The following is a 22891-nucleotide window of genomic DNA, read 5'->3' as shown; positions in this document are numbered from 1 at the left end:
GCATCCAGGCAGTGACGAGCAGATCCATCATCCATACATGCTCAGGATGGGATGACAACTGCTTCAACATGGACTGCTTGCCCACTTCTCTGGCTGGGCTTGATCATCTGGCACAGACTAGCCTCTACACGGCCTCCCTCCTCTTCTGGGAGAAGTGGCAGCTACCTGCCAGCCCTCCAGCACGTGGCATCTGGCATGGCGTGACCATTTGCTCGGTATCTACACGACGTACACTTCCTCTCCCTGGATGTGGCCAAGAGATTCTGGAGGCACAGAGCACATTGCTCCATCCCCACAGAGGATGTGCACAAGCTGGTGAAGGTGGTGGGGTCCAGGTGAGAGTCAGAGGTCCCTTCTCTAGGCACATGCCATGGTATGTCCGCAGCTACTGCTACCTGATATCCATGTACTGAGCAGGAGGATCCCTCCTGGAGCAGGAGGGCCTCACCAGAGTGTGCGGCAAGCCCACAGTACTGTCTGTGAAAGCCCCAGATTGTCCCCTGGAAGAAACCTGCCAAGGACCTGGACACTAAGGTACTGTGGCTGCTGCACATGCTGCTTCCCCAGCACAGCATCACCCACCCCAGCCTCTTCCCTCGGAGAAGGATGCATCCTGGGCTTCCTGGCCTCCACTCCTGGCAGTGGCCCTGCTCTGCTCCACAGACAGCAGCACATGTCCCAGGAAGGCGTGATGCCCACCCCAGGCGCTGCTGTAAAGGGCAGAAGAAGTACATCTGCCCCGTGCTGTGTGGGTTGGGAGTTTCTCTGAGTCTGTAAATAGCTGAGTTCCCCTCGTGCTCATCTCGAAAGTGAGAAGGGGAACATTCCCCAGAGAGGGGGAAAGAATTGGTCAGTTGCCATCGCTGGTAGAAAAGCTATTTTTAATTTTATTAAAATGTCTCTCTAGTATAAACTTTCAAAATATCTGGAACCTCTGATATAAAGATTTGTGCCATGGCTCTGTAGCAAAGCTGTTGCTCCTGGAGCCAGTGATGGTGGCACTCAGTGGGGGATGCACCTGGCATCAGGGGACATCTGAGTCTCCTCTTTGTGATCTGGGGAAGTGTGGGGAGCACCAGGGGAGCAGGGCACGCCAGAGCCACCCTCAAAAAGGGGCACGTGGGGGACATAGTGGCCAATGGGGCCAGGATGGGTCTGTGGCCGGAGCAGGAGTTGGTGCAGGGTCTCGCCCACCTGCACGAGGCTGTGGGACAGGAGGTGGAGGTGGGACACGGTGTCACTGGCCAGGCTCTCCAGTAGAGCCTGCTGCTGCCGGGATGTCTGCAGGATCTGCACCAGCAGCTGCTGGACATTCTGGAGCAAGCCCGCCACGCCAGACCCTGCGGTGAGAGAGGGGTCAGTGGCACCTCACCACGGCTCTGAGAGCTCCCTGTGAGGCTGCTGTGAAGCTGCAGGGAGCACCCACCATGCAGGCTTGTGTCTGATGCATCTTCACCTGCTGCTGGCTGCTCACTCGTGGCTGCTGTCCCGGGGGAGCCTGTGGCTGCAGCAGCCAGTGGCACCACTTGGTTTCCTCTTCCCATCCCCAGGGACGTCTCACCAGGAAAACCTGTCACGAAAGCTTGGCATGGAGCAAACAACAAGTGGTGGAGACAGCCAAGCCCCAAATTTAGCCTGACTATGACACAGAGCCCTGGGAAGGCACTGCCTCACTGCCTCCCAGAGCCTGTGCCCTTCTCACTGGCAGGACAGGATGGAGCTGTGCCCTGGAGCATAAGGACTTGCTCAAAGCTGAAAACACTTACTGGCCTTTCCCTCAGCTCCTTCCTGCTTCAGGTCAGTGTGACACCCTGGAAGGAGAGCAGACACAGCCTGTGAGCTGCAGCCACCTCTTGCCCCAGGACACACAAGCATGGTAGGTGGGGTATGGTACTCACCCAGGAGGGAGAGGGGAGAGAAGCAGCAACCGGTGTCTGCAACAAGAACCATATCAGACCCTGCTTGTGGGGCTGAGGGGGTTTACTGGGCTGAGCAGGGCAAGGAAAGCCTTACGTGGCATGGCAGGGGGTGTGGGTGGCACTCCAGCAATGTGTTCCCCACCAGCTGCTGGGAGAAAGCAGAGAGGAGAGATACGCCTTCTGAAGGGACCTGCTGGTGGATCACCACCAGCCTGGGGTCTGCCCGGCTTGCCCCGGCCAGCCCCTCAGCCTGACATGCCCTAGCCACAGCTCCAGAGCGCCCTGCAGGGCCCCAAAGCACTTCAGAGCTAGGTACAAAAGCAGGAGTCACTCACCCACCACTGCAATGCAGCCACCTCTGGGCTGGAAGGCAGCAGCGGCGGAGCAGCGCGCAGCAACGCTAACAACAGACTAGGGCTGGAAGAGAAGGAGAATCCCACATCCACTTGAAACTGCGGGGGGAATTTGGGGAGACAGAAGGTAGTTACCCAGTGTGGGAAGATGGCCTGGGCGCCCACGCAAACCAGACTCAGGGATGTATCCTGCATCACCTCAGTGCCAAATCCCCAGGAGTGAGAACAGTGAGGGGCCTGCAGGTTACACATGTGGGTGGGCTGAAGGGCAGGGGAGCTGCAGGCAGCTCTGTCCTCACACACAGCCCAAACTCATCTGAAGCTTTATGGTGTTACTGGGCCAATGAGGAGCCGGGAGCTGCTGAAGGAATGGAGTCACATGCCCTGCAATGCCACCAGCCACGAGATCCCTGCACTGCATCAGGGCCACTGCCCCTTCCAGACCTCTTGCCTCATGATCTGCCACAGGGCAGCCAGCAGCCTGGCCATGCCCTCAGGCTGGAAACCCCTCCTGCCTATCCCAGCCATCCCCACATGCTCTGGGGCTGGTTTGGAGCCAAAGCCTGTGGAGACAGATGTCCAAACACACCCATCACTGACCATCCCCGCTGAGGGGCATGTGATGGATGCCCTGATCCTCTTAGCCTCGCGTTCCCATCATGCTGGCACGGGCCTGGGCTGGAGCCATGGCCAGGCAGCTCGGTGCAGCAGGGCAGCTCAGTACTTACGGCTCTCTGGCTCGTCCTTCGCACGCTGCAGCTTCGGTGACAGCAGCGTGCTGGGGGTGTCCCCGCCAACGCCGTGCTCTGCAGAAGGAGGTGAAGGGGTGCAGAAAGGAGCTTCAGTAACACAGGGAACAGGGGTGCCCACCACCTCGCAGCCAGGACAAGCCCCACTCCAGCTGCCTGAGCCCACGGGTACCTGGTGGCTCTGGTGAGGATGGAGAGCGTGTGGCAAGGGCTGACCTGCGCCTTCTGGAGGGCAGCTTCACCACGTCTAGGGGAAGAGAAAGACCATCAACAGGCCCTGCGTGTCCAGGCAGCACCGGCGCTCCACCGGCACCGCACGTCCAGCCACCCTGCTGAGCCCACAAGCCCCCCCGGCACCCACCTGGCATCCTCCGCTCGCCAAAGACGGGTCTGCCGGCCGCCTTCCAGATGCTCTTCATGGCTCGGTAGTGCGGCGGCAGCCGGGGCGAGTGGTGTCCTGCCCGGCGGCGCGTCTCCCGCTCCGAGTGGAAAGCCTGCTTGAGCGCCTTCCACTTGGAGCGGCACTGGGCCACGCTGCGCCCGTAGCCGGCCGCCGCCAGGCGCCGGGAGATCTCCCGCCAGAGCGCCTCGTTGGGTCGCGACGTGGAGGCCATGAGCAGCGCGGCCTCCCCCGAGCCCCCCACCAGCGACAGCAGGCTGCTGACCTCCGCCGGCGTCCAGGCTCGCCCGCGGGGCATGCTGCCGGCCCCAGGCGGGGCTGCCCGGGATGGCTCGGGCCCGGCCCGGCGGCGGGGCTCGGCCGTGCGCTCCCGAGGGCGCACCGGGAGGATGCCCCGCCGGGAGGCGCTCCGGGAGCCGCGCCGGGAACCCCCGGGAGCAGCACCGGGAACCGCCGGGAGCCGCGCCGCTGGCTGCCCCGGGAGCAGCACCGGGAGCCGCACCGGGAGCAGCACCGGGGGCCGCTCCGACCGCCCTTGCGCCGCAGCGGGCGCCGCGCCGGGAGCTGCCGGGAGGCGCCCGGATCCGCATGGAGCATGTGCAGCCCCGGGAGGAGCCGCTGGGAAACGTAGTCCTGGGCCAGACATCCTCCCTTGGCGAGAGCCGCCGGCTCGGTGCCTGCCCGCCGGCTGCCGGGCCTCTGCCGCTGCCCCGTACGAGGGGTGAGCATCACGGCAGCCCTGCAGGCTGCGGCAGGGGAAGGAGCACCCCAGCCCTCCCCTTTCCCGGGCTGAGGTGCAGCTGCAGCCCCATGCAGAAAAAGGGGCTTTAAGCACGCACGCCGTGGCCTTGCTCCTTGGAGAGAGGGGCAAGGGAATGTGTCCTGTGTCCCGAGGATACCCAGCCTTCCCAGCAGTCCCCAGAGCAGGTCACACCGAGAGAGCCACACTTGTTCAACCTGGAGAAGAGGAGGTTCTGGGGAGACCTTAAGCAGCTTTACAGGACCAGAAGGGCTAAAAGGAGATGAAGGGGGACATGTTGCAAGGGTGTGTAGTGATAGGAGAAGGAGGAATGGCTTCAGACTCTCAGAGGGCAGGTTTGTCTTAGATATTCATCGCAGAATCACAGAATTTACTGAGTTGGAAGGGATCCACTGGGCTCATCAAAGTCCAACTCTTTGCCCATGACACCCCCAACAATTCCCCTGTGTGCCTGAGAACATTGTCCAAATACTTCCTGATCTTTGTCAGACTTGGTGCTGTGATCACTTCCCTGGGGAGCCTGTTCCAGTGCCCAACCACCGTCTGGTGAGAAACCTTTCCCTAATAATAAAAAATAAAAATAAAAATAAAAATAAAAATAAAAATAAAAATAAAAATAAAATACCAACAACAAAACAACATAATATAAACCTTTCTGTAATACAATAATAATAATAATAATAATAATAATAATAATAATAATAATAATAATAACCTAAACCCTTCCTGGCACCTGTCATTGGTCACCAGAGAAAACAGATCAGTATCTGCCCCTCTGCTTCCTCTTGTAGACTGTGATGAGGTCTCCCCAAAGTCTCCTTTTCTCCAGCCTTGAACAAACAAAGTGACCTCAGCTGCTTCCCACATGACTTTCCCTGCTTTAGGAAGAAATTATTGTGAAAGTTGTGAGGCACCGGCACAGGTTATCCAGGGAAGCTGTTGATTGTCCATCCCTGGAAGTGTTAAAGTCAGGCTGGATGGGGCTCTGAACACCCTGGTCTAGTGGAGGGTGTCCCTGTCCGTGGCAGGGAGCTTGGGACGAGATGACCTTTCATGTCCTTCACAACTCCATGGCGTGGCTGCCTAGCCCAGCCCTGGCTGCATGTTGGCCATTCCCACTGCCTGCAGCCCCCCAGCCAGGAGCGTGCTCTTCCTCCTGCTGGGATGCCGGGATGCTGGCCTCAACAGGGCTGCCCCTCGCCCCGAGTGCCTGGGAGCCCCACCAGCCCCCCGGGTTTTGTGCCAGGTGGTGCCTCTGGGGACCCCACCAGGAAGTGACACTTTCCATTTTGCATCACAGCCGTCTGAGAAGCTGGGCTGGGAAGGGGCTGTCGCTGCCCCTGTGGGCTGAGAGCAGGAGACCAAGGAAGGCATGGAAGAGGGTGTCATGTATGCCGACCTGCGCTTTCCCCCCACTCCAGGTAATGGCTCCCCAACTCCCTCTGTGTGTTCCCTGCCCTCCTGCAGCCCCTTGCCTTCCCCAGAAGTGCCCTCCCAGCCCTGCTACCCCCACTCCCTCTTTTCGGGTGTCCTCTCTCAAACAGCTCCTCTCCAGCTCTGTTGCAGACTGCCTGGTCTTGGGGTGGGGGGCAGGAGGGGCTCAAAGGCAGGGAATGTCCACTGCACCCCCATGCCACAGCACAGACACTTCCCCCCTCCTCTCCCCACCAAGCATTTAATGCGGGGAGACAATTTCTAGGACAATCAAGCTGCTGCAAACAGGCTCTCCTCCACTTTTCCAGGCTCCCTCACTGCCTCCTAACTTTCCACCTGGGATTCACAGACATTTCCTGGCTCAGGGTTCTCCACTGCTCCCTCCAAACTCTCCCTCCTCCTCCCCACCACCCTGGTGTTTGTTAACTCCTTTTCTCAGCTCCTCAGCAGCGAGTGCGCCTGCCCTGGTGCTGGGCAGCCCTCAGCCTGGGTCTCCTCTCCCTGGTGCTCCTGCTGGCACAAATCATCCTTGTCAGCCTGAGTTTCCACTGTAAGTACCAGCCAGATCTCTGCAGAGGGGGTCCTGGGGCCAGGGCTGGCACCAGAGCACTTGTGTACTGACAGACTGAGCTGCAGCTTCCCCATGGAGCTGGGCGCTTCTGCCTGGGCAATGCTGAGGGCACATGGGTTCTGGGGCAAGCAGGAAAATTGGTGAGGCAGACACCACCTACGTGGCTGGGAAAGGAAGCTGGGGCGACAGCGTGGGCTTGGGGAAAGCCACTCCATCAGGTGGCAGTGAAAGAAGAGTGTGAGGGAGGGCACTGGTGCTGACACTGAAAGACAGCAGCACCTTCCCCGAAAGCCTGTTGCATGGAGGGCTCCCAGGCAGTGCAGAATCTGCAAGGACCCTGGCAGGCTTGGCGTGCCTAAAGCAGGGCACACCTCACCCACAGCCGTGAGTCTGTCCTGTGGGAGAAGACGCTGGGTGCTGCTGGGAGCAAGAGCCCAGGGTTGCTAGGACACACCTGTGCTCTTCTGCTGTAGATCTGGTGCAACAACAAACAAGCTGCACAGATGGTCTCTGGAAAACAGAGGAGAGCCCCAGCTATGGGAAACAGACGCAGGAAGGTAAGACAGCCTGGTGGGCTCCTGGGTAAGGTTTGGAGAGGGCTTACTGCTGCTTTCAAGGATGTTTCCCCGAGCTCTATCCCTACATATCCCTTCATCTTTACTGCCCGTCCCCCAGCTTTTGGTGTGGAGAGCTGCCCCAGCGCTGCTGAACAGGCTGAGCTGCTGAGACCCCTTTAGAAGAGATGACCCCAGGCAGCTCAGTGTTACCTGGGCACGCCACCAGCACCAGGCTCATGGATGCCACCAGCATCCCTGTGCCAGACGACATCAGCTTCTGGTGCAGCTGAAACCTTACCTGAGTCCCCAGCACTTTGTCAACTGTGTTTGTATCAGCTCCCCAAACCTGCAGCTCCCTGCCCTGCTCAATGCCAGCACGTTCCTGTAACTAGCCCCTATTCCCAGGGCTCTGGGACTGGAAAGTTGGAGCTGGGCTCACAAAAGAGGGCAAATGCAGAGTGGTCTCTGTGGGGCAGACATGTGAACAGATGGGTTGGTCAGTGCCCTGGCTGCCCGCTGTCACTCTCCTGGTCCCTTGGGCTGGGGGCTGGTGGCAGCCCTGGCCAGCTGCCCCATCCCACTGCCGTGTTTCTGGTGTGCAGGGCAATGCCAGTTTTGCCCGGTTGGCTGGCTCTGGGATGCGGGGCAGTGCTACTACTTCTCCTCTGCCAAAAAGAACTGGGAGCAGAGCAGGGAGGACTGCTGCTCCAGGGGGGCACAGCTGGTCACCATCCAAGCCAACACCACCCTGGTGAGTGCATCCCACCAACTCCCTGTGAGCACTGGGCTGTCCTGGTGGCCACCCCGTGCCCAAAGCCCAGCAAAGCCTCCAGGCAGGGAGGCAGCTGGCAGGGCTGTGCCCGTACAGCACAGCCCCCATCACTAACCGTGTGGCTGGGCTGGGTGTCCCCCCAGGGGCTCATGTGGGTCCTCTCCTGTGCTAGGCTTTCCTGGTGCGCACGGCTAGCATGGATGCCTTTCACGTGGGGCTGAAGCAGGACGGCTTCAGGGCGGAGTGGAAGTGGCTGGATGGCACCACACTGGAATGGTGAGGCTATCAGCTTGTTCCCAGCTAGGTGTGCTGAAGGTCCATCAAGAGGGCTCGAGGTGGTGATGGGGACAGGCATGCAGGGATGTGGTCCATATTTTGGCCACCTCTTTTCTTCCCAGGACTGCATTGGGGCATTTTAGGGAAGGGGCATTTTTAGCAGGGGACTGACCCTGGTGCTCACACTCTGCCTGGGTGAGGGACTGCAGGGGATTCTTCAGATTCTGCAGGGTCCCAGTCTGGTCAGTGCTGAGCCCTGCTAGGATTGATCTGGGGGTGCTTTGAGACTGATGGGGTGGGGGCATCAGGCCATGTGGCCTAATTGGGAGGAGGCTGGCAGGAGGCTGTGCCCCATGGGGAGGGTAAACTTTGCCCCCACAGCATCCCTGTGCAGTGTCTGGTCCCTGGCTGCGGAGCTGCTGATGGGACAGTCTCAGTTCTTCCTGCCCATCCCATCTCAGCCCACTCTCTCCCTTGCAGGACCTTCCCAGTCCAGCGCTACACCAGGTCCTTCCAGGCCTGTGGCAGGGTGTCAGGCTTGGGACTTTTGGGTGGTGCCTGCACAGAATCCCTCAGATGGGTCTGCAAGCAGAGTGCAGCCACCGTGCAGTGGCTCCAGTCCTCGCCTCCTGCCTTCCTCTGGGGAAACACCACCTACAGCTGTGTGAGGCCCTGATGGCCATGGTGACCCCCAGCCTGTGCCACCACCCTGTTCCCTGCCTGGCCCCAGTGCATGGGCACTCCCAGGCTCTGCTGCCTCCTGGCCCAGTCCTCTCTACCCTCCAGAACTCTGCACTTTGCCAATAAATTCTGACAATGACTGCAGCTGGCTTTGGGGTGTGGGGGTGGTAGGATGGAGGTGCACCCTCCAGCTCTCAGACTCAGTGGCATCACTCACAAGTGGGAAATTGCATCCTGTGGCCAGGAGCCAGCATTGAGCCAGCAGGAATCCAGGCATCCCCAAGGTCCAACTGCAGTGCTCAGCAGCAGCTCCTGTGCAGGCTGCCACAGGTCCCATGGAAGCTCTGGGCTTTCTGGTCGTGGTGGTTTGTTGAGAGCTTTGTAACAAGCTGGCTCGGAGCTAAAGCTCACAGTGAGATTAATTTGACCGAGATAACGAATGAGGGGAGTTGCCATTCCAATTAAACTGTGTCCTTGGCCCACGGATGAAGAAATACACACAGACAGGTGGTGGAGCGGGACAGCCTGGGAAAGTGGTGATAGTTATACCAAAACAGCACGTAGTTAGCTGATAGCTAGTTAGCCAATGGTGAGCTGGGATTTTGCACTATGCATGAGCTAATTAAAAGGTGTATAATAATCGGTGATTCGGGAATAAAGACGAGACTTGTCGATCATCATATGGTGAGCAAGTCTTCCTTCTCCATCACCTGGTGCTGTGCTGGCACCTGCAGCGATGCCCCCCTGGCCCAGCTTTGGGCTCTGAGCTGGCAGCTCTCCCACGGGAAAGGCCTTGACCTACTCTCAGCATCTCCCAGAGGCTCAACCATGGACGTGGCTTGGGAAGCTGCACCACCTTCACCAGCAGGTTCAGCTGCAAAGAAAGGCAGGACAGAAGAGCTCCTGTGGCACTGCAGGAGATCCTCAGGCTGCCCACAAGGCTCAGCCTTGGGGCACAGCCCTGGGCCCGGCCCCTTCCCTCTCTGCTCTTCTCCCTGGCTGCACAGAGCACACGGAAGGACACACTGGCATTGCACACGGGAGGAAGATTGAAAGCTAAATGCTCCTTCCTCCAACTGACAGTGATCCTGTGGAGACAGGTGGTGGAGCGGGGACAGCCTGGGAAAGTGGTGATAGTTATACCAAAACAGCACGTAGTTAGCTGATAGCTAGTTAGCCAATGGTGAGCTGGGATTTTGCACTATGCATGAGCTAATTAAAAGGTGTATAATAATCGGTGATTCGGGAATAAAGACGAGACTTGTCGATCATCATATGGTGAGCAAGTCTTCCTTCTCCATCAGTGGTTGCTGGGGCTTTTGCTGCTTGGGTGGTGCTGCTGGGAGGTTTGCCTTTGCCTCTGCAGTCCCCCGGAGGATTTGGGCTGGGCAGCAGCTGGTTTGCTGGTGCCTGCCCAGTCTGAAGAGGTTCCAGCAAACATCCTCGCTTTGTTTTGAGGCTGGGTTCTGTGTGAGAGCCTAAAAGGCCTGCTAGGGCTTGATTTGGAGTTGTTTGGTCCCAGAGGCTGTTCTGGTTTTGGTATACTGGGCTGTTCCAGCAGCCCGCAGCTCTGGCACAGCCCTTGCTGGGACTCCCTCCCAGCACATGCAAAAGACCAAGCCCCCCAGCCAGTGCAGCCTGCCAGCCTGAGCAGGACTGGGAGGCAGAAGGTGATGCATGGAGAAGGGTAGCCCTGCTGTGGCCTGTACCCAGGGGCTTGGGCTCTTCACAACCTGGGGACCTGAACACAGAAGATGCTGAGCAAGAGGGAGCTCATCCACACCCCACCCACTAAAATGAGAACATGTGCAGGAAAAAACCCCACTTTTTGCAAATAAAGCAACTACTTCTGCTTTTCTGCATATGAAGATGTGTCCCCACATTCTGCCACCCGACCACAATGGAGAAGGACAGGGCTGGGCTCCTTCCTGGACTGCTGCTGCTGAGCCACCTGCATGGCCCAGAGTGGGGCCTACGCTGCCCTGCAGTTTGCTGAGGCCCCTGCTGCTGCCCCCATGCCCTGCAGACCCCAGTGAGGATGGCATTCCCTACAAGGACCTGCTGCTGGGGCTGGTGCTGACAGTGGCCAGCCTGGGTTCACTGCCACAGGGATACCCCAGCACAGGGTGAGCACTGGGTGGTGGCAGTGGGACCATGCCCATGGGCACTCATCTTGTCACAGGTTTCCCATGGAAGAGTCTCAGATGTCTCATTCCAAAAAGCCATTTATTCACAGCACAGTAACACAGAAACAGCTCGAGGTGGTTCCTCTGAGGAGGGATTCCCATCAAAGGAACACCTGGGCTTTTATCCCCTCAATGTTTGCTTGTGCTCAAGCCTTGCTCCTCCTGCTGTCTTCTCCTGCCCCCTCTCTGTGTCCATCCACCTTGCTTTTGTCCTCCCTCTCCTCCATTATACAAAAGGTCAGCAGTTCCCAGCTCCTGCTGTGTCTCTCAGAGTCCATGTATCTGTCTGGCACCACTCATCCTCCTGCCCTTTGCTGTCCCAAAGGGTGGCAGTTCACAGCTCTTGTCTCGGGCTCCCGCCCCGAGCTCAATCTGCTTTTCCATCTGCATCTCCAGCTGTGCCTTGCAAGCCCAGCTGCCTGGAGCAGAGGTGTTCCTCCTCTGTACCAGCCTTGCAGCCCACCTCTGCTGCCTTCACGGGGGTGGTTTGGGGAAGGTAGGTAGGGTGGTGTCACTGCTGTCCCTTTGAGCACTCTGTTAGTTTTCCTTTGCCTCTGCCACTATTTGCTCATGGGTCCTGTCTTGCCCTTTCTTATCCCTACATCACCTGTCCGGAGCTGAGCTTTGTTGTCCCACCTTGGTACCAGGAAGAAGATGTAGCACACCTCCTGGGCATGCCAGGACCATCCAGAGCGGGTGGGGAATCCAGGCAGGATTGGCCAAGGGCAGGCAATGCCTGTCTGACCTGCCTGCTGCTGTGGCAACAATGGGCTGTGCATCGGGGAAGAGCAATGGGGGACAGTATAATGCACCTTTCAGGTCTGGGACTTGGTTTTCCATGGTCTCCTCACTGGCAAAGTGGGGATATATGAGGTCAGGAGAGGAGGAGGAGAGCGTGGGTGGAAAATCTGAATGGTGTGAGGGCTGCAGTGGGTGTCAGTAATGCCCTTGTTCTCCTGGCAGTTGCTGAAGGGTTGATCCTGGGGTTTGTGCTCCTCTGAGCCTTCATCAGTGCACTGGATGATGGGTGGGGGGTGGCCTCAGGCAGCGGGGGGGCAATACCAAACCAGTAAAGTGTATACTGGGTACAGAGAGGCCTGGAGAAATGGTTTGATGGGAGCCTGCTGATGCTGGAGTGGGCAAAAGTGCAAATCCTGCAGCTGGGAAGAAAGGAGAAGCCACATATAAAGATGGGCAAGCAAGCAGCCATGCTGAACCAGCCTAGGGACAGCATGGACCAGAGGCTGGATGGGGTCTGCAGCGTGTCCTTGCAGTGGCAACTGCGACGCTGTGGGCAGTGGGGGCTGGAGCTCAGGGCTTTAGGGGCAGGGAGGACATCTGGACTCTCCAGGACAAGCCAGACACAGCAAGTCTTTGTTTTGCATGATAGCTGACACTGTAGGGGACCTGCAAGCCTGTCCCAGCCTTGCCATGCCATTGGAAGCTCCCTCTGTGGAAGCTCTCCTAGGAGCTGCCCTCTCGGTCTGAAGCCATTTCCCCTTGTGCTTTTGCAACAAGCCCTTGTGTAAACTCTCTCTCCAGATCTCCTGTAGCGATTTTTGGTACTAGGACGCCACAGTGAGTTTGCCCTGAAGTCTGCTCTTCCCCAGGCTGAACAATCCCAACTCTCTTCACAGCATATGTGCTACATCCCTCTGATCATTCTCAGTGCCCTCCTCTGGGCTCACTGCAGCAGGTCCCTGTCCCTCCTGTGCTGGAGCCCAGCTCTGGATGCAGTGCTCCAGGTGGGTGTCAGCAGAGCAGAGCAGAGGGGCAGAATCCCCTCCCTGCCCTGCTGCCCACGGGGCTCTGGATGCAGCCCAGGACACGTTTGGCTCTCTGGGCTGGCAGTGCCATGGCCGGGGCCTGTGCAGCCTCTCAGCCACAGCTCCCCCAAGCCCTTCTGGGCAGCGCTGCTCTGGGGCTGTTCATGCCCAGCCTGGGCTGGCACCAGGGCTTGTCCCAGCCCAGGTGCAGCAGCAGCACTTGGCCTTGTTAAACCTCATGATGTTCCTTCCCATGGGCCACTCTTTGAGCTTGTCTGGGTCCCTCTGGATGGCATCCTGTCCTTCAGCTGTGTCAAACCACCACAGCCTGGTGTCACCTGCAAACTTGCTGAGGGTGCATTTGATCCCACTGTTCACGTTGTTGACACAGTAACACTGGTCCCAAGGTGAATCCCGGAGGGCCAGCATTATCACCAGTGTCCAGTGAGGACACAGAGCCATTGACCACAATCTTCTGGATGGAGATGTCCAACCTTACCCACTGAACAGTTCACCCATTGAATCCCTTTAGCTCAGATTTAGAGGAGGGCTGTGTTGAAGGCTTTTCAGAAGTCCAGACAGATGACATGTGTAGCCCTTCCCTTGTTCACAGGTGCAATCACTCCATTCTAGAAGGCCACTGGCTTGGTTGGACAGGAGCTGTGGTGAAGCCATGCTGTCTCAGGTCCAGCTTAGCAAACTGGCTGCCAACACATTCCCTTCTCTGCAGAAACACTGAGACAGGGAGGGTCACACTGGGTCCTGGACTGGTGCCTCTCATCACCCTCCTTTGGCAGATAAGGTTCCACCACATTCTTAGGTATCTTTCCCCCTTGGTGGGAGGGGTGTCCCCTTTTTCCCATGTTCCCAAGTCTCCCTAGTTCTCCTTCCTCTGTCTCACTGTCTTATCAGTGCACCTCCAGCTTTTCAGGACCACCCTCATTTGCAGTTCCACTGTGCTCCCTTTCTTTCCATGATCTCAGGATTCCCACATTCACCTCCCACGGTCTTAGGGCTCTTCATAGCCCTTGTTTTCCTCCCATGGTTTCAGAGTTTCCTCATTCATCCACCGTGTTCTCAAAGCTCCTCAGCACTCTCCCACTTCCTATATGGTCTCTGGGTTTCCCAGTATTTCCTGATGCTGATGGCCCCACTGTCAGCAGCCTTTCCAGGCAGGACGCAGCCCAGAGTCCTGGGCAGGTGATGAAGGCAGAAGAAAGGGCAGGACAAGAACTGTCAATGCTGAGAGAAGGAACAGGCTGTAAATCCACAGGTCTCCCTGAAATGGATAGCTTGAGGACATCAGTGTGTCATCCCTCAGGTCCAAAATTATCTGCAAATGGCAAATCCTGCACCCCTGGCAACGTTGGGGTAGCAAAGAAGGTAAGAGCTGGGCTCTGCACTGGAGCTGCATTGGCCAGGGCACACAGGGACATGCAGTGGCACAGTACAAAGCAGTATAATATATATGTGTGGGAGAGGGGAATAAGGTCTCTTTTCCATAATCCTTGCTTTAAAATAGAGACACTATTCCCCAGCGGTTTTGCAAGGCAATTGAGGCAAAACGTGCACCAGGGACAGGGTCTCAGGGTGCACACCCAGGTCCTGTTCCTGAGTCCAGGGATGGAGTGGGGGTGGCAGCACTCAGTCCTTGTCCAGAAAAGGAGGTTGAGTCGCAGGTGCTATGCTCAGCTTTGGGGATTTCTCACAGATCCATGGGTTGGGACTGTCACACCGCTTATTCCACATTTCCCCGTCAATTAGTGACCAGCAGTCTGGAATATGGCGTTTCCTAGGAAAGAGGGCACATCTCAGGTCAGCACTGACAACCTGCTCACCATGGACACCACTTCCCATAGATCCCGGTGCTGCTGGGGCAGGCAAGGCACCTGGCACAGGGATCAGCCTGAGGAAGTGTCACATTCCTCCTCCTGCTCTTATTCTCTGCCACCTGGACATTTGGCACTGCACCCCACAGCTTGGCTCTACCCTCACCCTCCTCCCTTGGGGCACTGCTCATGGGAGTCCATCACCATTTTATGGAGGGGTGTCACAGGGTGAAACAGCACCTTTCTAGTATGGCAAAAGGGCAGGTGCTTGTGCCAAGGAGTCCTACACTTACGAGGGATGTTTGCTGTCCTTCCACATAGATCTCCTTGCCGCATAGAAAGGTCTTCCTCCAATCCAGTAGTGTGCCTTAGACGCCTGCACAAAATTCTAGGGAGGAGAGAAGCTGTCAACCACCTGCTTCATGAGCAGCACTTGCCAGGTGCCCAGGAGCCCCAGGGCTGGCTGTGCTTCTCCTGTCAGACTGCCAGGATGGGAACCTGGGGCTCATGGTGCCACGCTGGCACCTCCACACATACTGGCACAGCTGGCCCCGTGGGGCTCTGCCCAGCACCACCCTCCTGGGGTACCACAGCCCCCTGCTCTGTACCGGCACTGTCAGTGGTGTCCACTCGTCTTGGACCAGCAGTCGGGCATGTCTCCCTTCACAGTCTTTCTGGCTCTGCTCCCAGGTCTTGTTTGTCACCGAGATGTAGAGACACTTGCTCTTGAAGAGTACCCAGCCCCAGGGGCAGCATTCTGAGGGCAGGGGCACAACTCAGGTGCTCATCCTTCTGCGGATGCTCGGGGAGCTCAGCCTGGCTGAGTTCAGCCCCCGCATCTCGCAGCAGCAGCATCAGCAGCGCCCCAAGCCCGTCACGCTCTACCTGTGTTCACGCAGGCACGCAGGCTGCTCGCAGTCCTCTCGCTGGTGTTGAGCCTCCCCTGCACCACCTGCATCTCCTCCTGCAGCACAGCCAGCTCCTGCTGGGTATGCCCCAGCTCAGCATTCCTGCTTCTCAGCTCCAGCTGGCTGATGTTGCCCTGGCGCCACGCTCGCTGCAGCTCCTCCCTGGCCCAGGCCAGCTCCAGCTGTGCCTGCTCCAGGCTCTGCTCCCGCGCCCTCAGCTCCTGTGACAGGCGGCCCTGCTCGGCCAGGTGCTCGCGGGAGGAGTCCTGCAGGCTGCGGGAGACCTGCCAGTCTGGGGACAGGCGGGTGAGCTGGACGTGAGCACGGGGCATGCCTCTTGCAAGGGAGATAGGGTAAGGGTATCTGGCTGTGGGGGGAGATTGTCCTGGGGGTGCCAGTGGGAAGGGAATGGAAGCTCCACTGGTTGCAAGTGGAGGGGAGACATTGGAAGGTGCGAGAGACAGTGGGAAGACAAGGAGGGTCAATGAGAAGGCTGTGGAAGGCAGGGGGAGGTAATGGGAAGCAGTGTGAGGGTTTGGGGTGAGTGGGAGGCAATGGAAGACAGTGGGAAGAAAATGGGAAGGAAAAGGGAGGCAGTGGGAAGCAGTGGGCAGGCAGCAGGAGGTGGTGGCAATAAAATGGGGAGGCAATGTGGGGCAGTGGGAGGAAGTGGAAGGAAGTGGGAGGAAAGGTAAGACACTGGGAATTCAGTGGGAGGGAATGGGAGGTAGTGATGGGAAGGCAGTCAGAAGGATTAGGAGGCAATGGGAAGGAGTCAAAGGCGGTGGGAGGAAAAGAGAGGCAATGGTTGGCAGTGGGAGGCAGCAGTGGGAGGCAGCTCGTGGAGGCCATGCAAGAGCCCCGGACCCCAGCCCCAGGCTCGCCTCCTCCCTGACAGCCCCCGCAGCCAGCCCCTCACCCAGCCCGATGCCCACTCCTGGTGCCACCCTCCCTGCCCCCCCCGCGCCAGCCACGACTCACGGCAAGCCCCCAGGGCCACCACGGCCACCAGCAGCAGCAGCAGCAGGAGCAGGCTGGCTACCAGCAGCGCGGTGGGGATGCGCCATCGCCGGGTCCAGCGCCCTGCAAGAGAGGAGCACCCGCAGGCATCACCCCACAGGCATCAACCCTGGGCATCACCCCACAGGCATCAACCCTGGGCATCACCCCTGGGCATCAACCCTGGGCATCACCCTGTGGGCATCACCCCTGGGTATCACCCCAGGGCATCACCCCAGGGCATCACCCCGCGATCATCACCCCACGGGCATCACCTCGAGAGTATCACCCCTGGGTATCACCCCGTGCTCCCCTGCCACCGCCCGGCACCGCAGCGTCCCCGCGGCTGCTGCCCGCTCCCACCTGGGCTGGGCGCGGCTGCCGCCGGCCCCAGCGGCACGTTCTCGTACGGGCTGTCATCGTCGTCGGGCGCGGTGGATGGGGGCCGCGCCGCGAACTTCAGGTCGGCGTAGACCACGCTCTGGGCCATGCCCCGGGCGGCCCCGATGGCCCTGCGGGCTCTGCTCCGCTAAAAAGGGAAAATGCAGCTGGTTTCTGCAGAAGCAGAAGTGTGGTGAGGTGCGACAGAGGGGGAAGTACGGCCGCAGCAGCGGCGTCCTGCCATTGGCCAGGCACCCCCATTTCGCCCCCCTCCACCCCCCGAAGCTGCTCAGTGTCCCCTGGGATGGCACTGGGGGTGCAGCTTGGTGCTGGGGCATGGGGCAGAGCTGTAGGGCTCAGCCCACAGAGAGTTCATCAGATTTCCTAGGGCAGGGGGGAGCAGGTCTGGCTTCCAGCTGGGAACAGGTAGCTCTGCTGCCTGACTCCATCCAGGATGGAGGTTCCGTCTCCTTGGTGCTCTGCTCCAGGATCTGAGCATCACTGCCTTACTGCCTAAAAGAGACTTCCACGTTGCAGCACGAGCTTTCACTTCTCCTCTCATCATGGCCACATCTCTTCACTCTGCCACCAAACTTTGGAAACTTTCCATACACTATGGAAAACCACATCCCAGACCCCAAAGGGTCATGATAAATTGCCTCGTTGCTCTCCTGTCATCCCCAGGCCAGTGCTTCCAAGCAGTACAGCTGCATTGAGCAGTCACCCAGTAAATCCCACTGGCCTTTCCCCTGCGTGTCCTCCCTGGGTCTGGGCCCCTGCCTGCCCAGGCAGTCATGCTCCATTTTCTTCCAGGAGGTTGAGTAGAGGCTGCCCAACTTTTAGCTTTCTAAACTTCCTTCCTGTCCCCTTTGAAGCTGGCTTGGATTTTTGCCTTTCTCCACAGAGGAAGAACTTCCCTTGCTCTTGCACAGATGATGGACAGTGCCTGTGTAACACTGTGCTCCACCAGCACCACTGTGCACCTCCAGCGCTGTCCCAGGGACTGGCTCGGTTCAGATGTGCCCATCTGACCATCTGGAAGACAGTGGGAGGCAATAGCAAGGCAGTGGAATGGAGCAGGAGGCAGTGGGAGGCAATGGGAAGCAGGGGGAAGGTTTGGAGCATTCCTTCTGAAACCTGCCCTTCTCTGGATGCAGTAGAGACCTCTGAGACACTGAGGGCCTGGAGGGAAGAAGAAGGTGTTGTGAATGTTGGGATTGTGCTCTTGGGAAGGGAAGGCAAAGGGGACATCACTGATTTTGTAACTCTCTGGGGCTGTTCTGGAGCAATGCCAAAGCTGGGGTCTTCTTTGGAGGGGACCAGGGAGGGGATGAGAGGTAGTGGAACAAAATACATCACGGGGAAATTCCCATATCCAGAGGTTGGGAGGGGAAATCTCTCTCTGTGAAGACCCTCCACAGAGCTGTCCACATGGCAATCTGCTCCTGTGTTCAGGCTTGCCCCGTGGTGCACAGATTTGGGTCCATCCTTTGCTGTGCCACTGCAGTGACACCTGGCTGTGCCGCCCTCACGCTGCCCTGTGCCTAGGGGGACCATGAGCACTTGTAGGGCGTGGGAGGGGACGGGCTGGTGTTCCTGGGACCAATGAGAGGGGGCTGCTCCCCGCAGCCGTGCCTCACTAGTCCCATCTGCTACAGTGCAGAGCAAACTTCTGCTTCTGCAGATGCTGGCTGCACTTCTCCTTTGCACCTCTGAGAGACGGCGCAATCGCCGGGAGCAGGGACACCCCAGAAAGGATCCCAAGGGCGGAGCGGGAGCCAGCGAGGCTCAGGGCTTGCCCACATGGCCCAGCTTTATGCTGACCTGAGGTTTGCCAAAGTGCTGGGGGGCCGGAGCATGGCCAGCCAGGCACTGGAGGAAGGTGAGAGCCCAGAGGCCCCGCCACGCTGTCCCTGCCATGCCTGACCCCACGGCCTCAGCCGCTCTCCCCTGCCTTCCTCCAGCAGCCTTCGGCATGAGTGAGGCAGAGAGCCCCTATGACAACACGCAGCCAGCACTGGCAGGGCAGGATGGGGACGGAGCAGAGCCCAGCCCAGGTGAGTATCCAGCTGGATTCCAGCAGACCCAGGGTGGTCCTGGGGTGGGTCCTGGGTGGGGTTTTGGGGTCCTCCCACTCCATGGCACCTGTGCTGTCATGCCACCACTCTCCTGCCTGTATCCAGGAAGGAGGTCTGGGCACTGTCAGGGGTTTTCCAGCTCTTCAGGTGATGTCTGTTGCCTGTTGTGTCGTGCAGGGCACCGTTCCCATCGGTGGTGCATCCCTGTGGGTCTGCTGACAACTTGCCTGCTGCTGGTGGCCGCTGTGGCCTTGGGGACTTGCTGTGAGTTGGGGGACTGTGAACATCTGGGGCAGGGAGTGGCTGGGTCAGGAGGCACCTGGCTGGGGTGGGCACTGTGGGTGAATAGAGGCATGATCCTGCACACTCACCGCTGCGTCCCTGTGCCCCATCTGCCACAAGCTGGCCTACATCCCTCACACATCCTGAGCACCTCCTTTGCCTCCCGTTGTCCCTCTTCCTCACCTTACTTTCCATTTCTGCTCCTTTTCTTTCCCATCCTGGCGTTGCCCAGCCTCACATTGCTGCACCCTCCCTGCCCTTAACCTGCTGTGTCTGCTCCTACGCCCCATCCTGCCTTGTCCTGCTCTCCTCTGCCAGATCCTGCCCAGCCCCTAACCGTACACTTCCCTGCTGAGTCCTTCCCTCCCATCTTTCCCATTCTTCGTGGATAATTCCCTGCCCTGCCCTGCCCATCCCACCTGCCTTAAGCAGGGTCAGTCCCACATCCGAACTGCCCCATGCTCACGTCCAGCTCACCCGCCTGTCCCCAGACTGGCAGGTCTCCCGCAGCCTGCAGGACTCCTCCCGCGAGCACCTGGCCGAGCAGGGCCGCCTGTCACAGGAGCTGAGGGCGCGGGAGCAGAGCCTGGAGCAGGCACAGCTGGAGCTGGCCTGGGCCAGGGAGGAGCTGCAGCGAGCGTGGCGCCAGGGCAACATCAGCCAGCTGGAGCTGGACAGGCTGAGCACGGAGCTGCGCCGTGTCACGGCGGTCCTGGGCAGGACAGAGAGGGAGATGCAGGAGGTGCAGGGGAGGCTCAACACCAGCGAGAGCACCGTGGCCCTCCTGCGCTCCTGCACAGCTATAGGTAGGTGGTGATGGAGCAGGGAGGGCGTGCTCCAGGTGAAAGGTGCCAAGGGCCAAGTACTGGCTTTTTCCACCACATGGCGGGGATAGGGTGGTCCAAAGGCTGAAGCAATGCCTGGAGCAGACACTGAGCCTGTGATGTCTGCTGGGAAGGTGTGGGGCTGCTCCTTCGCACCCCCCAGGGCATCTGTGGCTGAGCAAACCCCTCAGCTGTGCCCCCACCCACAGATTGCTGCCCTTCGGGCTGGCTGCTGTACCGGGGCAAGTGCCTCTTCATCTCCTCGGAGAAGAAGACGTGGGAAGACAGCAGAGATGAGTGTGAGAAGACATATTCTCAGCTCCTGATCACCAAATCCTGGAGTCGTTGGACTGTGCCGGTAGGGTGCTGGGGGAGCTGAGGGCAGGAGATGGTGTATCCAGCCATGAGGTCCCCAGATGGGCTAGCACGGTTCTGGGGATCCCCTGTCCCACCAAAACACTGGAGGGTGCAAGGCTGTTCACTGGGGCATGGTGGTTGACATGGGATAGAAAGGCTCTGGCAGCCCTGGATGTTTCCCAAGCTGGAGCAGGGCACCATGGCTCCAGAAGCTCCAGCCCCAGGGGCTCCTTGGGAGATGATCACCCTGTTCTGAAGTATGTAGTACTGCAGTACTTGGGTGCCATGGAATAAAACACAGAAAAGCACTTTTTCTTCTTCTCCAGACCTTCCTGAAGAATGCAGATGTCCCATACTGGATTGGATTGCAGAAGGGCAGTTTTCCCTGGTACGACTACGGCTGGCTGGAGGAAGAGGACCCAGAGAGCGAGGGGCCCTCGGAGGCCTGGTTCTGGGTGGATGGCTCCCTTTATGAAAGGTACCTGGCAGCACTGCCTCTTCCCAAAACTCCCCTCCTCTGGCATGCCTCTAGGAAGCATTTTATATCCCACCAGTACCCAGTTCCAGGCCCTGGGAAACAAAGAGCATCAGAGCAGCAGGGACTGAGGGAAGGTGGGTGCAGGGGTGTGGTGAGAGGCTTAGAGCACACGCAAATGGAAAGCCAAGACTAGGGGGTGGGTAAAATGCAGGGCATGAGGAGCAGGAGGCAGCAAGAGTGGACAGAAAAAACCCCAAGTTTTATATGGGGCCTAGGCAAGGTGTTAGAGCACCACGTCTATCGGGAGATGTGGGATTCCTCTCCAAAGGGAGATCACAGCCTTCCTGTCTGTGGAGAATCCTGGGCTCCTCCCTGCCACGTGCACCACCTCCTCCGCTTGATGCCGCTTCCTCTTGCAGTGTCTGAGAGCACTGGGGAGGAACAAACCTGTCTGGCCAGGTTCTGGGTACCTGGCCCTCCATCCTCAGCCCTGCCACGGGAGCTGTGCCCAGAGCAGACCCAGGGCTCAGGCCAGCTCCTCTGGTCATCCGTGGGTCTTCAGGGAGGACCTGGCTCTCCCCACTGCAGGCATGGACAACCCCCCAGCAGCGAAAGTGAGAGGGGGGAGGCTAAAGGGGTGTCACAGGCACTGCAAACCTTTTACAGCATTTCTCTGCCTGCCCAAGGAAGTGCAGGGATGCATCAGCTGATCCTTTAGCCTGTGAAATCAGTAGGGGAGGACTGTGGGATCCCCCTTTGACTGCAGCATCCAACCCCTCCTCTGCCAGTGTACAAAAGGCAGTTTTCAGCAGCCACAGCTGCCTCAGCAGGGTTTGTAGAAAGAATATGTCAGTGCCTGATGTGTTGTTTGTTTCCCCATTCAGGCCGTGGCAGTCAAAATCGAATGGAACCTGTGCCATAATAAGCCGTGGGACCATCAAACCTGCCCAGTGCACTGGTCCCAGAGACCTGCACCTCTGGATCTGTGAGAAGGCAGCAGGGCCAAGCCACCCTTTCTAGGGATGATGGCTGCTGGCCCCAGCACTGCTGTGGTGAGTCCTGATGAGTCAGGGACACACGGGCCTGTGGGGTGTGCCTGGAGCAAAGCAGGGAGCCTGCAGCTCTGCCCGGGGCACGTTCACCCCCTCTCCCTTTCCAAGGGAGAGGAATGCAGTCATCCCCCTGTGCTGGATGGAGCCTGCCTCCATCCCTTCACTGCCACGGGCGTTCTGGGTCTGAGGTTGCTCAAGGGCTGAAGCTGTGGCTCATCAAAGGGGAAAGATGGGGGAAAACCCTTGGCAAGGTGCTTTCCCAGCCCTATTGCATGTGGTGGAGGCTGGGCGCCATCTCACCCTCACCTTCACCCTCCTCTGCCTTCCCCTGCAGCACCTGCACCCTGCACCGCCTCTGCTCCAGCCTTGCTGTGTCCCTGCCCAGGATGTCCCATCCTTTCCAGCCAGCCACTTCCCTCCCACAGCCCGCTGCCCCTGGGCCACCCAGGTCCTTCCCACTGATGCCCAACGGCATGGATGCCTCCAGCTGATGTGCTTTGGCTGAGTGGTGGAGGCTCCACAGCCGAGCCCACACCTCCATGGGACACTTTGGGTCTTCTTGAGCACAGCTGGTGGGCAACGGGGAGCTCGGAACCGGCTGCAGAATGGACCAAGCAGTGATACTCAGCCCTGGAGTGGCACGGATGGCATGTCAGGAGCAGGAGCTGGGGGCAGCACAGCCCCACCCCCACACAGACCCCTCCCCACAGCAGGAATTTTCTGCCTGACCCTGCTGCAGAAGCAGCTTGGCCATGGCTTTCAGGCAGCCCAGCACTCGAGGGCCTCGGCAAAGCCTCAGCACCTAAGCAGGGAAGCTGAGCCCGAACTGACCAGTGCCTGTGCTGACGTTTGGGGATTTTTCTTTTTGGCGCTAATTAGAAAGTAGAGCAACGACCTTTAGGGTCCCATGGTGTGACTGTGCCTTTCAAAAGCAAAAGTTAACTCAGGCACTTGTAGCAGGCTGACGCTTTGCAAGACAACTCATCAGGACTCAAAATAGCTGCTACACACGTGCACATGTGAGGATTAAGCAAAGCAGCCCTGATGTAACACTGTGGCCAGGTGAGAGCAGAGGAAGTTATGTTCAACCAGGCGAAAATGCTCTCGGTTTATGATAAGGTTGTGTGTGCCATATATAGTTGATGAACTGCTGTGTGAGTAAGCTTGCATGAAAGAGCAAAAGGGTGTTAAAGGCAGGCTTTTTGGAGGGGGCATGTGTCACGTGTCTGTCTTGTCTGCTGGCTAAACTCACTTTATAACAATAAAGAGACCCAGTTTG

At 58.6% G+C, this 22891-nt stretch overlaps 4 protein-coding genes across 6 annotated transcripts; 2 read left to right on the top strand and 2 right to left on the bottom strand.

Moving 5' to 3' along the window:
- Positions 1-864: 864 nt before the first annotated feature.
- On the bottom strand, positions 865-4098 carry LOC120502508 (translation initiation factor IF-2-like). Of its 3 annotated transcripts, none has more exons than XM_039710004.1 (8): positions 3383-4098; positions 3194-3268; positions 3001-3078; positions 2014-2067; positions 1899-1934; positions 1767-1811; positions 1427-1570; positions 865-1340 (listed from the first exon to the last, which is right to left on the bottom strand). In XM_039710004.1, exons 1-8 carry the CDS (start codon positions 4065-4067, stop codon positions 1003-1005), a joined length of 1455 nt encoding a protein of 484 aa, XP_039565938.1. In that variant the 5' UTR covers positions 4068-4098; the 3' UTR covers positions 865-1002. The 3 variants fall into 3 exon arrangements, with proteins under 3 accessions (XP_039565938.1, XP_039565940.1, XP_039565939.1); XM_039710006.1 differs by having other exon boundaries at positions 1457-1570; XM_039710005.1 differs by having other exon boundaries at positions 2014-2064.
- Positions 4017-9294, top strand: LOC120502509 (killer cell lectin-like receptor subfamily G member 1). The gene is made up of 7 exons (XM_039710007.1): positions 4017-4142; positions 5482-5602; positions 6055-6165; positions 6660-6743; positions 7346-7494; positions 7688-7791; positions 8272-9294. The coding sequence occupies exons 2-7, from the start codon at positions 5554-5556 to the stop codon at positions 8465-8467; spliced, it is 693 nt and encodes a 230-aa protein (XP_039565941.1). The 5' UTR covers positions 4017-4142; positions 5482-5553; the 3' UTR covers positions 8468-9294.
- Positions 9295-12673: 3379 nt separating this feature from the next.
- Positions 12674-16660, bottom strand: LOC120502419 (B-cell differentiation antigen CD72-like). The gene is made up of 6 exons (XM_039709825.1): positions 16524-16660; positions 16143-16244; positions 15139-15453; positions 14862-15010; positions 14547-14641; positions 12674-14216 (listed from the first exon to the last, which is right to left on the bottom strand). Exons 1-6 carry the CDS (start codon positions 16648-16650, stop codon positions 14069-14071), a joined length of 936 nt encoding a protein of 311 aa, XP_039565759.1. The 5' UTR covers positions 16651-16660; the 3' UTR covers positions 12674-14068.
- Positions 16661-18344: 1684 nt separating this feature from the next.
- Positions 18345-22796, top strand: LOC120502449 (B-cell differentiation antigen CD72-like). Its single transcript, XM_039709890.1, has 8 exons — positions 18345-18423; positions 18509-18598; positions 18797-18883; positions 19393-19707; positions 19935-20083; positions 20409-20560; positions 21445-21612; positions 21947-22796. The coding sequence occupies exons 1-7, from the start codon at positions 18345-18347 to the stop codon at positions 21578-21580; spliced, it is 1008 nt and encodes a 335-aa protein (XP_039565824.1). The 3' UTR covers positions 21581-21612; positions 21947-22796.
- Positions 22797-22891: the final 95 nt, after the last annotated feature.

This window comes from Passer montanus, unplaced genomic scaffold (genome assembly GCF_014805655.1).
Source record: "Passer montanus isolate IOZ18808 unplaced genomic scaffold, ASM1480565v1 scaffold22, whole genome shotgun sequence".
Lineage (NCBI taxonomy): Eukaryota > Metazoa > Chordata > Aves > Passeriformes > Passeridae > Passer > Passer montanus.
The sequence above is the reverse complement of the archived record's forward strand: the minus strand, read 5'-3'. Positions and strand labels throughout refer to the sequence as shown.

Bases quoted from the DNA above. Each gene is read 5' to 3' on its own strand.
- LOC120502419 (XM_039709825.1), bottom strand. From the start codon at position 16,650: ATGGCCCAGAGCGTGGTCTACGCCGACCTGAAGTTCGCGGCGCGGCCC. The intron at 16,245-16,523 runs GTGGGAGCGGGC...CCTCTCTTGCAG, and splicing joins GGCAGCCGCGCCCAGCCCAG to GGCGCTGGACCCGGCGATGG. The intron at 15,454-16,142 runs GTGAGTCGTGGC...GCCTGTCCCCAG, and splicing joins GGTGGCCCTGGGGGCTTGCC to ACTGGCAGGTCTCCCGCAGC.
- LOC120502508 (XM_039710004.1), bottom strand. From the start codon at position 4,067: ATGTCTGGCCCAGGACTACGTTTCCCAGCGGCTCCTCCCGGGGCTGCA. The intron at 1,935-2,013 runs GTAAGGCTTTCC...TTCTTGTTGCAG, and splicing joins CACACCCCCTGCCATGCCAC to ACACCGGTTGCTGCTTCTCT. The intron at 1,812-1,898 runs GTGAGTACCATA...CTCTCCTTCCAG, and splicing joins CTCTCCCCTCTCCCTCCTGG to GGTGTCACACTGACCTGAAG.
- LOC120502449 (XM_039709890.1), top strand. From the start codon at position 18,345: ATGGCCCAGCTTTATGCTGACCTGAGGTTTGCCAAAGTGCTGGGGGGC. The intron at 18,599-18,796 runs GTGAGTATCCAG...TGTGTCGTGCAG, and splicing joins CGGAGCAGAGCCCAGCCCAG to GGCACCGTTCCCATCGGTGG. The intron at 18,884-19,392 runs GTGAGTTGGGGG...GCCTGTCCCCAG, and splicing joins TGTGGCCTTGGGGACTTGCT to ACTGGCAGGTCTCCCGCAGC.
- LOC120502509 (XM_039710007.1), top strand. From the start codon at position 5,554: ATGGAAGAGGGTGTCATGTATGCCGACCTGCGCTTTCCCCCCACTCCA. The intron at 5,603-6,054 runs GTAATGGCTCCC...TCCTTTTCTCAG, and splicing joins GCGCTTTCCCCCCACTCCAG to CTCCTCAGCAGCGAGTGCGC. The intron at 6,744-7,345 runs GTAAGACAGCCT...TCTGGTGTGCAG, and splicing joins TGGGAAACAGACGCAGGAAG to GGCAATGCCAGTTTTGCCCG.